At 46.2% G+C, this 12,531-nt stretch overlaps 2 protein-coding genes across 3 annotated transcripts in view; one reads left to right on the forward strand and one right to left on the reverse strand.

Annotated features, from left to right (window-relative positions):
- The window catches only part of WNT10A (Wnt family member 10A), a 72,094-nt gene extending 69,844 nt beyond the window's left edge, over positions 1 to 2,250 (forward strand). For both annotated transcript variants that reach the window (XM_066575474.1, XM_066575475.1), the window contains exon 4: positions 1,635 to 2,250. In XM_066575474.1, the coding sequence (XP_066431571.1) occupies positions 1,635 to 2,111 (477 nt within the window). In that variant the 3' untranslated portion in view covers positions 2,112 to 2,250. The remainder of the gene's footprint in view (positions 1 to 1,634) is intronic.
- The window catches only part of TYW5 (tRNA-yW synthesizing protein 5), a 964,030-nt gene that overhangs the window by 601,673 nt on the left and 349,826 nt on the right, over positions 1 to 12,531 (reverse strand). The gene's annotated exons all lie outside the window — the stretch shown is intronic.

The raw sequence follows: 12,531 nt of genomic DNA on the forward strand, positions 1-12,531 counted from the left end.
ATTCACCAAGTCTCGTATTGACAGTTGTAGCAAAAAAATTATTATTAACCCTTGATCGCTCAAAAACTGTGACGGCGTGAAAGGATCCTGCTTCGGGGGATTTGCTTGTTTTACTGCAATGGAGCTTAATCATTGCATAATGAAGTGTCTGCAACTTTCTAATGTACTCCATGTTTCAGTTCCTCAGGATCTCTGCTTGCTGTCAGTCTTTGAAAACTTTTTTCACCTCGTATTTTTCACAGCTGAGTTGGAAAGATTTTTTCTTACAGGGGCACCGTTTTTTTTAAAGCCCTTTACTGGGTCACCCACAAAACCTCTACTTATTTGGTTGTCACCATGCTGGGGCCTCCCTAATTAGCGGTTTGTGGTAGTGGAAGTTACAACGCTTAGGCCGGGCTCATACGGGTGGATTTTAATTGTGGAATCGACGATTTCATTGGTTTTATTTTCACTAGCGGGATTCTTGCACAATATTATTACATGCCAGAAAAAATAAGCCTTGCCCTATCTCTCTGGGGGGCTTTTACCACGCACAATAGCGCAAAATTTAAGTGGTAAAAGCAAAAGACTTTTGACAGGTCCATGTGCAAATACGCTCCATAATGGTGAGCATATTTGCATCTGAAGAAGCCCTAAATGTGTCTTACACTCCAATATAGGCTCTGGGGATTTACCATCTGCAGGAAATACACGTTACATGAGCATTTGCTGTATACTGCATATTACGCGTGTAATACGTCGAGCACATACACCCTGTGAGCACTAAGCAGTAGGCCGTAGAAGATGGAACTAAGGGCTTACTCACACAGGCATTTTTTCGGGCGGGTTTTCACACCTTGGTCAATATACACTGCCCCTCTGATGCCCCTCTGGTTTACAATGCATCAATGCACAGAGGCGCATCTCCGCAGCGTTTGGGCGCTGTTACTGCGGCAGCAGCTGCATTGACTTCTATGGGAGCCAATGACAGTTGCAGGAGAAGGGAGGTGGGGGGAGTTTAGCAGCATGATTGCTAAATCCCGTCCCCCTTCTCTTCTCTCCCCCCTTGCCGCTGTTTGCAATGGGAGGGTGGATCTAAGCCCTGGCCCCATCCCACTCCTATTGCAAACAGCGGCAAGGGGCGGGGGCTCAGCACACTACCCCCTCCACTTGCAGAGAGCCGGTGAGGGGGAGGGAAGGGGAAGACAGCTAAGCTATCTCCCCTCGCCCGACAGCGTATACGCCGCCCCGTGCATCACACGGTAGCTTATATCGGCCTTCCGTTTTCATGGCCGGCTGATATGCTCTTGTGTGAATAAGCCCAGGGGCGGCTTCAGACAACTGTATGTGTGCATGCAATAAAAAAAAGTTACATGCTCTGTTTTTGAGCACCAAAGGCACCATAGGAGTCTATTGGGGTGCAAAAGTGCACAATTTTGTGGGGAAATCGATAACACCATGGACTAATTAGGCTGCGCAGCCTTTGCAATCACTGTGCGGGTGTGTCCTGCGTTGATGTGAACCGTTCCTGGCAGCGCAGAATGTACAGTACAATGCGTGCAATAGCGTAACCTTCCAGTTGCGCGATCGCGGGTGGTTTTGCTCTTATGCTCGGCTGAAACCGCCCTAATTGATTCTTTTTGCTCCTTTCCCAGGTGGTGATGGAGAACATGAAGAGGAAGTGTAAATGCCATGGCACCTCCGGCAGCTGCCAGCTGAAGACCTGTTGGCAGGTGACACCTGAATTTCGGCTGATTGGTTCCCTCCTGAAGGACAGGTTTGCAGTCGCCACCATGATCCGGCCCCATAACCGTAATAACGGACAGCTGGGTCAGCTAGACCAGACTCACGCTCCTTACCGGAGGCGAGCCGGGATCACGGACTTGGTTTACTTTGAGAAGTCACCAGATTTCTGCGAGCAGGAGCTCCACCTGGACTCAGCGGGGACGCAGGGGCGGATATGCAACAAAACCAGCCCAGGAATGGACAACTGCGAGAGCCTATGCTGCGGCCGCGGCCACAATATCCTGCGACAGACGCGGAGCGAGCGGTGCAACTGCAAATTCCACTGGTGCTGTTATGTGGTGTGCGAGGAGTGTCAGATCACTGAGTGGGTGAGTGTGTGCAAGTAGCAACAACACACACCGCCAACCGGCAGCGGAAAGAGAGAGCGAAGCACACCGCCCAACAAGACCCTGTGACATAAACGGCTGGAGCGTCTGTGATGGGACTCAGATCATTGGCTGTATGGAATAAATGTATATAAAGTAAGCACCATTGTATACCGCCTGTTAAAGAAACCTCCGCACATTTTCTACGACAGTTTATGAAACATGCAAGGGTTAATCTCACGAATTGCGTTAGGTCTCTCGCACGTGGTAGAGCTCCTTGTGTCTAGTCTATAGGGCGGCACATGTCCGTAGTATGTACCACCACGTGGTGCCTCCTTTCAGTACCAGATTTTCTTCCCTGGAAGCCGTGCTATGGATATCCTATAATGTAGCGTCCAATGGAGAGTGCGCCATTTTTTCTTACCGGATTTGTAGTAATAAAATCAGAGGTAGAGTAGGACCTATAGAATTATATGGGTGCTGCATTATCGAACGCTGAACCGGAGGGTGACTTCATGAGGGTATTCCGGTTATGGAAAGTTTTTTCAAGTTTTCGCCCATTTATTTGACTGATAGATTGGTGAGGGTCCAACCGCTGGGACTGCCAACAATTCTGAGAATGGGAGTCCCATTTCCCCCATCCTCCCCACTTCTGGGTGGTTTCTCTCACCTGCAGTGGCATCATAAAATAGAGTGCAAGTCACGCTTGCGCAGCCGCCACTCCATTTATTCCAATGGGGATGATAGAAATAGCCAAGCACTTTGTACTCGCCTATCTCCGACAGTCCCACTGGAAATTAATGGAGAGGTACTAAGCTTACACTATCTGCACTCCGTTAAATCTCCTCCTCACTGTAGAAACAGGAACCCGCTTCTCTGGATAAGTGGGGGTTCCAGCGGTCGGACACCCACCGATCTATCAGTTTTCACCCATCGATTGGATGGGTGAGAACTTAAAAAAAGCATTCCATAACCAGAATACCTCTTTAACCCCTTGAGTGGCACGCCTGGAAATTTTCCGGGACGAGCTCCACTGCTCATAGAGACATAGCCCGGAAGATTTCCGGGCTATGTATCACTATGGGAGCTGCAGAGCACAATGCCACAAGCTGTGACAGTGTGCTCTGCCTGCACAGACCCACAGAGGACAAAGCAAGGGCTTTGAAAAACCAGCAGAAGATATTGCCGATATGCCGGCAAGGTCCTGCTTTGTTTACAGGTTGCCATAGAGACCATCGGGTTGTCAGAAGCAAGCCGATGGTCTCTGTGGCAGGGAGAGCTGGTGCTTGGCTGTCAGAGGACAGCTAGGTACTAGCTCTTACAGCAGAGATCAGAGAAAACCTCCAATCTCTGCTGTGTTAACCCTTTACATGCTGCAGTCTATGTGACTGCAGCATGTAAAGGGCTGTCACTGTAGCATGTAAAGGGATGTCACCATCGGACCCCCGGAATGTGTTCAGGGGGTCCTGATGGGTCCCTGTGGAAGTCCCCTAAAGGGGAAAAAAAAATTTAAAAAATTAAAAAAAAATTACAAATTATAAAAAAAATTATAAAAACACTTGTCTCCCTTTACTTTGTAAAAAATCAAAAATACAATCACACATGTGGTATCCGTGCGTCGTAATAACCCAGAGAAGGAAGTTAATACATTATTTAACCCCTTCATGACATGGCCCCTTTTTTTCTTTTTTCCCCATTTCTTTTTTTCCTCCCCCTGTTTAAAAAAATCACAACTTGTCCCGCAAAAAAACAAGCCCTCATATGGCCATGTCAATGGAAAAATGAAAAAGTTATGGCTCTTGAGACGCAACTGCAAAATTAGTTGAAATTCAAGGATTAGACCATTTAAAAAAACCTGCCCTGGTGGGCACGACAGGATGGTAGGAAACCCGCCACTCAAGGAGTTAAAGGTTCTTATATTATTTTGTGTGCGTTATACGTCCATAAGTCCATTGATTTACATTGGTCCACTCATACCTGCGTTTTTCACATGTGCGTATTAAAGCGGTTTCAGACGGCCATAGATGCTCTCCAGTATAGAGGCTAGTTTGCGCAAAAATGAAGGCTTTTCAAACTCCGCACTGGAGCACAGGAGTTAAAAAAAAACCTGGGAAGATAGGTACCGCCAGATCTTTCGAGCACGTGGTATTTACTACATGTTGGGAAGATACCGCATGCTCTATCTTTTCTCAGCCGTAGAATTAACCCTTTCCAATCCAATTTGTAGTCTGGTTTTCCTAGGGGGCTTACTCTTTTTCTGCCGTTATACAACAGCGCTATCTGCTGGCTAAAGCCAGTACTGCATGAGGTGACACGTTGGATAGGCTCCGACAGCAGAGCGGCTGGCAATATACAGTAAGAGAACCCCGACGGATGTCTTTCAACATCAGAGCTGTACAGCCTTAATGCATAATGTCTTTAGACGTCAGACAGTGGATTGGAAAGGGTTAATAAGCAAGAATCCCGACAGTGAAAACAAAACCAATAAATTCAGTGGTTTCGTTTTGTCCAGTTATGCGGACGTGATTAATGAGGGAAAACCACACTCGTCTGAATCTGCCCTCATGTGCGTGAAAATAAGTGTGGCATGTCTTATTTTGCTGCGTATTACCTTTCATACAGGATAGCATGCCCTACAGCGGGATATTGTGCGAAGAAAAATGCTGTAAAATGCGCTGATACGCACGCGATATTGCTCTCCCGAGCTATTATGTCACGCGATCTTGAGTGTATCTATGCCTACGCTTGTGGGAAGGAGCCTTGAATAATTCGCTGGAGGGCATATTCTACATGCTATTGTGGAATAGCTCGCCCTGTGTGAAAGGTCACTCGTGACACATATTCTGCGCTAAATCTGCTGTGCGGACAAACCTTAATAGTGCGTTCACACGTAGCTGATTTGCTGGGGCAGCGGAAAAAAATTGCTGCATCATTTGGTGCAGAATCTGCAGCAGATTTCACCAGTTTGGCTGAAGAGTTAAAATATGCTGGCAATCTGTGAACTGAAAACCATGTCAAAATCTGCAATAAATGGTACGTATTTTGCTTTCCCAGCGCCACTCTTGTCCATGGCTTGTGTCTGGTACTTCAATTGAATACTGCAGTACCAATCGCAGCCTATGGGCACAAGCGCCGCTGTTTGTACTGAGAAGCGGCCATGTTTTTCTAATCTCATACAAGTTCTGTAAGAGAACTTTTGCTGCGGATTTTGTCACATAATGCAGATTTCCTGCGTTTCTGAGGGGAGTTCTGTAATATAGAGCCTAAAATGTAACCTTATTATGGCCATACGCGCCTGTGCGATATACTGTGTTATAAAGGGTTAAAAGCGAGAGATATCACCAGGATCATAAAGAATTATTCCAGCTGACATCTAGAACCTTCTACGGATCCTTCCAGCTCATTACATGTAAACCTGAGATGAAGTGAAGAGGTTCACACCTGCTAGAATCCCCCGAGGACTCCGTCTACATCACTGCACTCCTTGAAGGTCGCGATGACACATCGTCTCTGCCGCATACCACGAATATTTATTTCTATAGGTGACGGTTGTCTTTATTTTACCTGGATAGCATGTGACTTCCTACAGTAGCTCTTCTTGTGCTACAGGCATGCTGAGACTTGTAGTCCAAGTTGAAAAGTCATGACTTGCCCACGCAGACCCCAGCAGTGCGATGGAGATCTGTGCTATAGTCTCAGGCTTCTAACTGCACGGACAACTTTCTAATGTGGAATCAATAGATGAAATTTTGGGTCCAATGTAGAAAAAAGTTGTACAGATTCAATATTACACAAGTCGTTTTTGTGCAATTTTTGTAAAATCTCAGCCAAAAACCACAAACATGGCTCATGTAATTATACCCTTAAAGGAGTTTCCAGGTCTATGCAAATTAAGCTTAAAAGGCCACATTGGTGATTTTTTTCAATTCAGTCATTATGTAGGTATCCCCCCAGTATATATAAGTCAGCTAGTGTCATTTTGGTTAGTTATTCCCTTCTGTCTGAAACTTCCAGCCTCTTTCTCCTAAGCTGGTCATGTGATCTCAGTTGTGACCACCTTACTATTTCTGATGGTCACACAGGTATAATAGAGGAGATCACAGCTCATTCTCCTGACTGTATACTTATGGTCTGTAGCTTATTTAGGTGAATATAGAAGGAGATGATTAAACTGTCCCCTCAGCAGGCAAAAATGATGTAACCTTAGCTAATGCTGTGCGGATGCATCATGGGATAGATATGAAACTGAAAGTAAAAAATCACAGATTGTCCCTGATAAGCATCAGGAAGGGGGCTGCGCTGCAGGGAAGTGGCTGCAATATTCAGAGGAGACCTCCAGAGGGTAACAAGCAATCAGGTGAGGGAGGCAGACATGGAAAAATTTGTGATATTTATTAAATATTTTCCCCCAGAACACTGGTGTAAAAAGCCGCACATTTTTGTAAAAGGCCTGTTTGCAACTTTTCTCCTTTCAAAAAGTGGGCAGATCTTGTTGGGAGGGGGCGTAGCCACCCTGAACCAATAGATTTGTGTATAATTTATACCAGAAACTGGCATGAATTATGCCAGAAATTTGCACTTGGTCGGGACTGGGCATACATTTCTGCAAAGGCCCACAGACCTGCCGGGAATGCGTTGAATACATGAAGTGTGCCTGTATGCACTGGGAGACATTATACTAAACCCGGGGTTGGAAATACCAGGCCTAGTAAATTTACCCCAATGTGTTTTTGACGGAATGGGACTTTAATACTTGTATAATGAAAAGTTCTTCACATTTCTAATATACTTTGTGTTTCAATTTCTCTCCATGTTCAAGTTCTCTGCTTCCTGTCAGTGAATGGGAGCATTGTTGTTTGCATATAGAAACTCAAAACAGACCTGCGTTCAGAGCCTCTGATCTGTAACAGATCCAGAATGAAATGCCAGGAGAAAAAGTCCTCATCGGAAACCAAACGGACCCCATTATAGTCAATAACAGAGCAGGAAAGCAGAATCCCCAAACACAGAGGTGAACAGAGCTGAATGCTGCTACAAACATATTCAGTCTAGACAATCCTCTGTGAGCTAAATGCATCGGCTTCACAAGTATCTCTTCTGTCCTGATAGTTTGTTACACTGTATCAATGCAATTAAAATGTATCAGTCTGCAGTCCGGGCTGTTTAGTTCACTGAGGATTGTCTAGACTGGATACAACTGTAGTAAGCCTTATTTGTAAAGGCCCGTTTAGACGGGACGAATGCCAGGCAAACGTTGCCCGACACTCATCCCCGCACATACTCGTTCTCATGCTGCTGCACAGGAGCTAGTATCACTGGCTCACAGCAGGCTGGCAAGAAGAGATTTCACTCCTCGCTCTCCCCCGCCCCTCTCCATTGGCTTAACATAGCGGACGTTCAATATTTAACAGCTGCTATTTATACTGAGCGATCAGCTGATCGTCCATTGTTTATGCTGCATAAATGATGTCCGATGAGTTGATCATTCAGTGTAAATAGCAGCCGTTCAATATGAACATCCGCTATGTTAAGGCAATGGAGAGGGGTGGGGGAGAGCGAGGAGAGAAATCTCCTGCAGCCATTCCACTGAGAGCTAATGATACTGAGTCCTGTACAGGTCTACGGGAGCTAGTATGTGAGGGGATGAGTGTCGGGCATCATTTGCCCGACACTCGTCTCGTGTAAATGGGCCTTAAGAAGTACATACAAGTTTTTAGCCTATAGATTTAATCAAGAATGTTGGCAAGCGGAGATCTGTAAACGGGAGCAAAACTGAAACAAAGTTGCAGAACTTTCCTTTGATAAAAGGGGTTGTCTACTTGTAAACTATTTATGGCCTATCCTCAGGACAAGTTATCAATAGTAGATCAGTGTGGGATCCCCACCAAATTGCTGTCAAGGCCAGCAAACTCATGCACTGAGCTGATTTCTACAGGAAGCAGATGACCCTGATTGACCTAGAAGCAGATCATAGAATACAGGAGGCTACACAATTAGTCAGTTATTGTCTTAGAGTTCTCTCACAAATGGATGCTGCAAAGCATTTTACTTTCGTTTTCAGGCGCAGCTCCCTGCGGCTGACAGTGTGTTTTAGCGCGCCCCGTCATTGTGATGGGTTATGAGGTGTGTTAAACAGCCAAATATAGAGCAGACAGCGCTCGAAAATCCAGCTCCACAATTGAACGCATGTCTGCGAGGCCCATTGATTTCAATGGAAGCGTTATATTGCGATTACCGTGGCATTCAAAATGCCGTGTTAATCGTGGTAAAAAAAAGTGCATGTGTGAAAGAGGCCTTGAAGTGACTCTCCAATTCTGGGACCAAATTTGTCAAGGGATCGGAGTTGGAGTTACCATGTTTTTACTGATTTTCTGCCTATCAGTCTATTCCTGGGGATCCTCTTCATTCTTCGAAAATGGCCGCAGCGCTCCTGTCATTGTGCATTGGTAGCCAGACAATACATGCTGCCTCCTGATTGGCCAGCACTGCTCACACGGCAGCATGTAATGTCTAAGGCCAATTCACATGTCCCTGTTTTCAGGCCATGAGCGGTCTGTGTGGTCCATTATAGCTAATGATGCTATTTACACATGGTGCACACGCAAGAAAAAAATCCCTGCCTGTCCGGCTCTCATCTGTTTTCTCGGACGCATGCATTGGTCAGTAGCTGCATGGATGGGAGCAACTTACACTATGGCCATGTGAATCCACCACCAGCGTCTAGCGGACATCGGGTGGTCTAAGAATCACCGTAGTCATCTTAGATGTATGAAGAGAAGCTCCGGGAACAGGCGGATCGGGGCTGAATCTGTAAGAGGATGGCACCAGGTAATATACACAGTTTGGTCCGTAAAAACATTGCGTATTGCCCGTGTGATTGAGGCCTCCTTCACTCTACTGTATGCGTTTTTACATTCACCCGTACACGCTGTCGAGGGTTAATTTGTTCAAACAGACTGGTCAGTTATGTTGTCGGTTCCAAATTGACCTAAGCAGGAGGAGCGCTCCTTTGAGAGACCATGCACAGACCTATACACACAGTATATGGTTTGAAACAAGTGACTCTATTTTATTATCTGCATCTCTTGGTATTTATAGAAGATCGCCCACGCAGGGATGCGACCTCTGGTAATACAAGGAGTAACCTCATGATACATACATTCATCTGATAAAAACACATGACTTCTATATCTTACAATGACATAATTATTCAATAAACTTTAGACGTGTGATATATGACTCAGACAAACACATCTTTAAGAAATTGCTGATTTCACATGACTTTCAGACAACATATTAATTTTAGACAGAGAGAGATGAAAACTCTTTGCGGTTAGGCCCTGTCTTGCTACATCCCGAGACATCTGGCCTTAGAACTTCCTGATTCCAATAGGTCAGACGTAGACCTTCAGTGTAGACAGAAACCACAGGTTACTTCCTCAAAATCAGTCATGACTTATGTTACACATACAATATATTGCTAAAATATTCTTTTTGCTAAAATAGATTGATAAGCATATATACTATTTTTGATAAGCGACATTTATTAATTTCTTTACAGCCCCTATTGGCCCTTATCATTCCCCCATTTTGGACATCAGGAAGTCACACACAGGAATGACAATTATGGGGAATTTTGAGGCTGAGTTGATCCAGAGGAAGGCGAAAACCCTTTTAGGAAAAAGCCAATTATCCTTGTATAAAAGGGAAAAATTCCTTCCTGACCCCAAATATGGCGATCGGAACAAGTCCCAAGATCACAGCCGACATCTGACTTTTTAAAATGTATTATTGTTTTCATGAATCTAAACAAATCTCTTATCATTTATGTGAAACATAAAGTGTATGTTTGACCGCATCACAATAGGGACAATATTCATATACATTAAGAAAGGTATTCTCCTGGAAAACATTGCTCTCTTCCACATCACTATCGTTATGCACTATTGAATATATATCACGAAGTGTCTTTATTGGAGTGGGGATAGACAGTAAGCAAGTCCGTAAAATATCTTCCCCACTCCGCAGGTTGGGCATGCACATGTGGGAAATATTCAGTACGTCCTTTGCAAAGTATTCCCACATGTTGGGGTGTCCTTCCGCCCAAACAGTCCATCTTCTTCTTACATCGACAGTTGATGAAGAATTGTCCCGAAAAGAGAGTAGTCCAAGAAAACAAAGGGTAAATAATACACCTATCCAGACTATCAATGCTGGTGTCCAGGTTGCCATCCTCCTCCCCCACCCTGGGTTGGGCTTACTCTCCACCCCCCTCGTGGTGCTGAGGCGTTGGAACTTTCTTGCAGTGTGAGGCATGGATCCAAGTGGGTTTGCCTTCTAGCTTGACCGAGGTGGGAGTGGTTAACAGCACTTGGTATGGTCCGTCAAAGCGAGGTTCCAAAGTCTTTCTGACGTGTCTCTTTACCACCACCCAATCTCCGGGATTCAGAGAGTGGGATCCTTCCAAACTATCAGGGTCTGGAATAGAAGAGAAGACTAGGTCGTGTGTTATTTTTAGCTTTTGGCATAAATCCTGCACAAAGGAAGTAACTTTATCATGACCCAGGGATAGAGCTTGGGGGTGATACAGTCCTAACCTGGGCACGGAGCCAAAGAGAATCTCATAAGGAGACAGTCCTGTTTTCCTATTTGGCGTGGTTCGTACTGAGTAGAGTGCCAAAGGTAGGCACTCGGGCCAAGGTTTTCCTGTTTCAACCATGGCTTTCTGTATCTTAAGTTTGAGGGTGCCATTGAGTCTTTCTACTTTTCCGGAGCTTTGTGGATGATAGGGGGTGTGAAACGCCTGCTCTACTCCTAAGGTGGACATGACTTCCTTCATTACCTCACCAGTGAAGTGAGTACCACGGTCGCTCTCAATGGTCTCTGGTACCCCAAATCTGCACACTAACTCTGACACAAGTTTTTTTGCAGTGGCCTGGGCAGTGGCCTTCGGGACCGGGTAGGCCTCGGGCCACGCGGAAAAGAGGTCAATGCATACCAGGACATACTCATACCTTCCTGATCTGGGCAGCTGGATGTAATCTATCTGTAGTCTCTGGAAGGGGTACAAAGGTCGCGGAGTGCACTTCCGAGGGGTCTTTACTACTTGACCGGGGTTGTGTAGTGCACAGATTTCACAAGCCTTGACGTATGCCTTTGCCATCCTGTCAAATCCCGGAGCGTACCACATTTTCTCCACCAGGGCTACCATGGCATTACGAGAAGCGTGCACCTTTCCATGAGCCAAAAGGGCCATACTAGGATAGGCAGCCGCAGGTAAACACATACGGAAACCCATCATCCAACCTTCATTTCCTTTTACTGCCCCTGCACTTGCCCAGCGCTCCTGCTCTTGCCCTGAGGGGAGTAGGTCCACCTCCTTCTGTGGTGGGACAGAGAGGGTCTGGTCCTTGGCAGGGGGATCAGGATCCTCCTCCGCTGGGCAGGACCTGGTCTGAACTCTGCACACGGGTGCCCTCCAGTCCAGCAGGGCTGCAGCCTTTGCTGCTCCGTCTGCCTTCTCGTTGCCTCTGCTTTCCAAGGAGTCCCCTCGGGTGTGTGCCTTTACCTTTATTATGGCTACCTGCTTCGGGAGCATGATAGCTGACATTAAATTACTTACTGCCTCACCATTCTTTATCGGTCTGCCTTGAGCTGTTAGGAAGCTCCGCGCGCGCCAAATCGGCCCATAGTCATGCGCAACGCCAAACGCGTACCTGGAGTCCGTGTAGATATTAGCAGTGACTCCCCGGGCTAACTTGCAGGCCTCGGTCAGAGCGCACAGCTCCGCTTCCTGTGCTGACATATGTGGGGGCATGGCGCGGCCTATCAGTACTTCATTCATTGATACTACAGCAAACCCTGTCACAAATCTGCCCATCTCATTCTGGTATCGTGATCCATCCACAAACATTTCAAGGTGGGGGTTCAGGAGAGGCTTATCTGTGACATGAGCAAATCCAGCTGTCTCCTGCTCCATCAGAGCAGCACAGTCATGCTGGTGCTCGGCGTCAAAAGCTTCCTCTTCGCCTAGGGAATTGACAAAAAGTTGATCCCCTGTGCTTACTCCCCCTTTTGAATCAGTGTCACCTAATGGCAGTAAGGTGGCCGGATTCAAAGTTGTGCAACGTTGAAATGAGACATTGGATGAAGAGTGTACTGCAAGTTCCATTTTGACCTGTCTAGCAAGAGAAAGATGTCTACGGCTCACCTGTGTCAGAATTCCATGTACGTCATGGGGCGTGAGGACCACAAGAGGGTAGTCTAGGACCACCTCAGAAGCTTTCTCAAGTAGTGCTTGTACAGCCAGAACTGCTCTTACACAGGAGGGTGAACCCCTGGCTACTGCATCAAGATGTGCACTGTAGTATGCTACAGGGCGCTTTTTGTCACCATGCTCTTGTGTGAGGACGGCAGTAGCATGTCCCGCCATCTCAGTCAC

This window comes from Eleutherodactylus coqui, chromosome 8 (genome assembly GCF_035609145.1).
Source record: "Eleutherodactylus coqui strain aEleCoq1 chromosome 8, aEleCoq1.hap1, whole genome shotgun sequence".
NCBI classification, from domain to species: domain Eukaryota; kingdom Metazoa; phylum Chordata; class Amphibia; order Anura; family Eleutherodactylidae; genus Eleutherodactylus; species Eleutherodactylus coqui.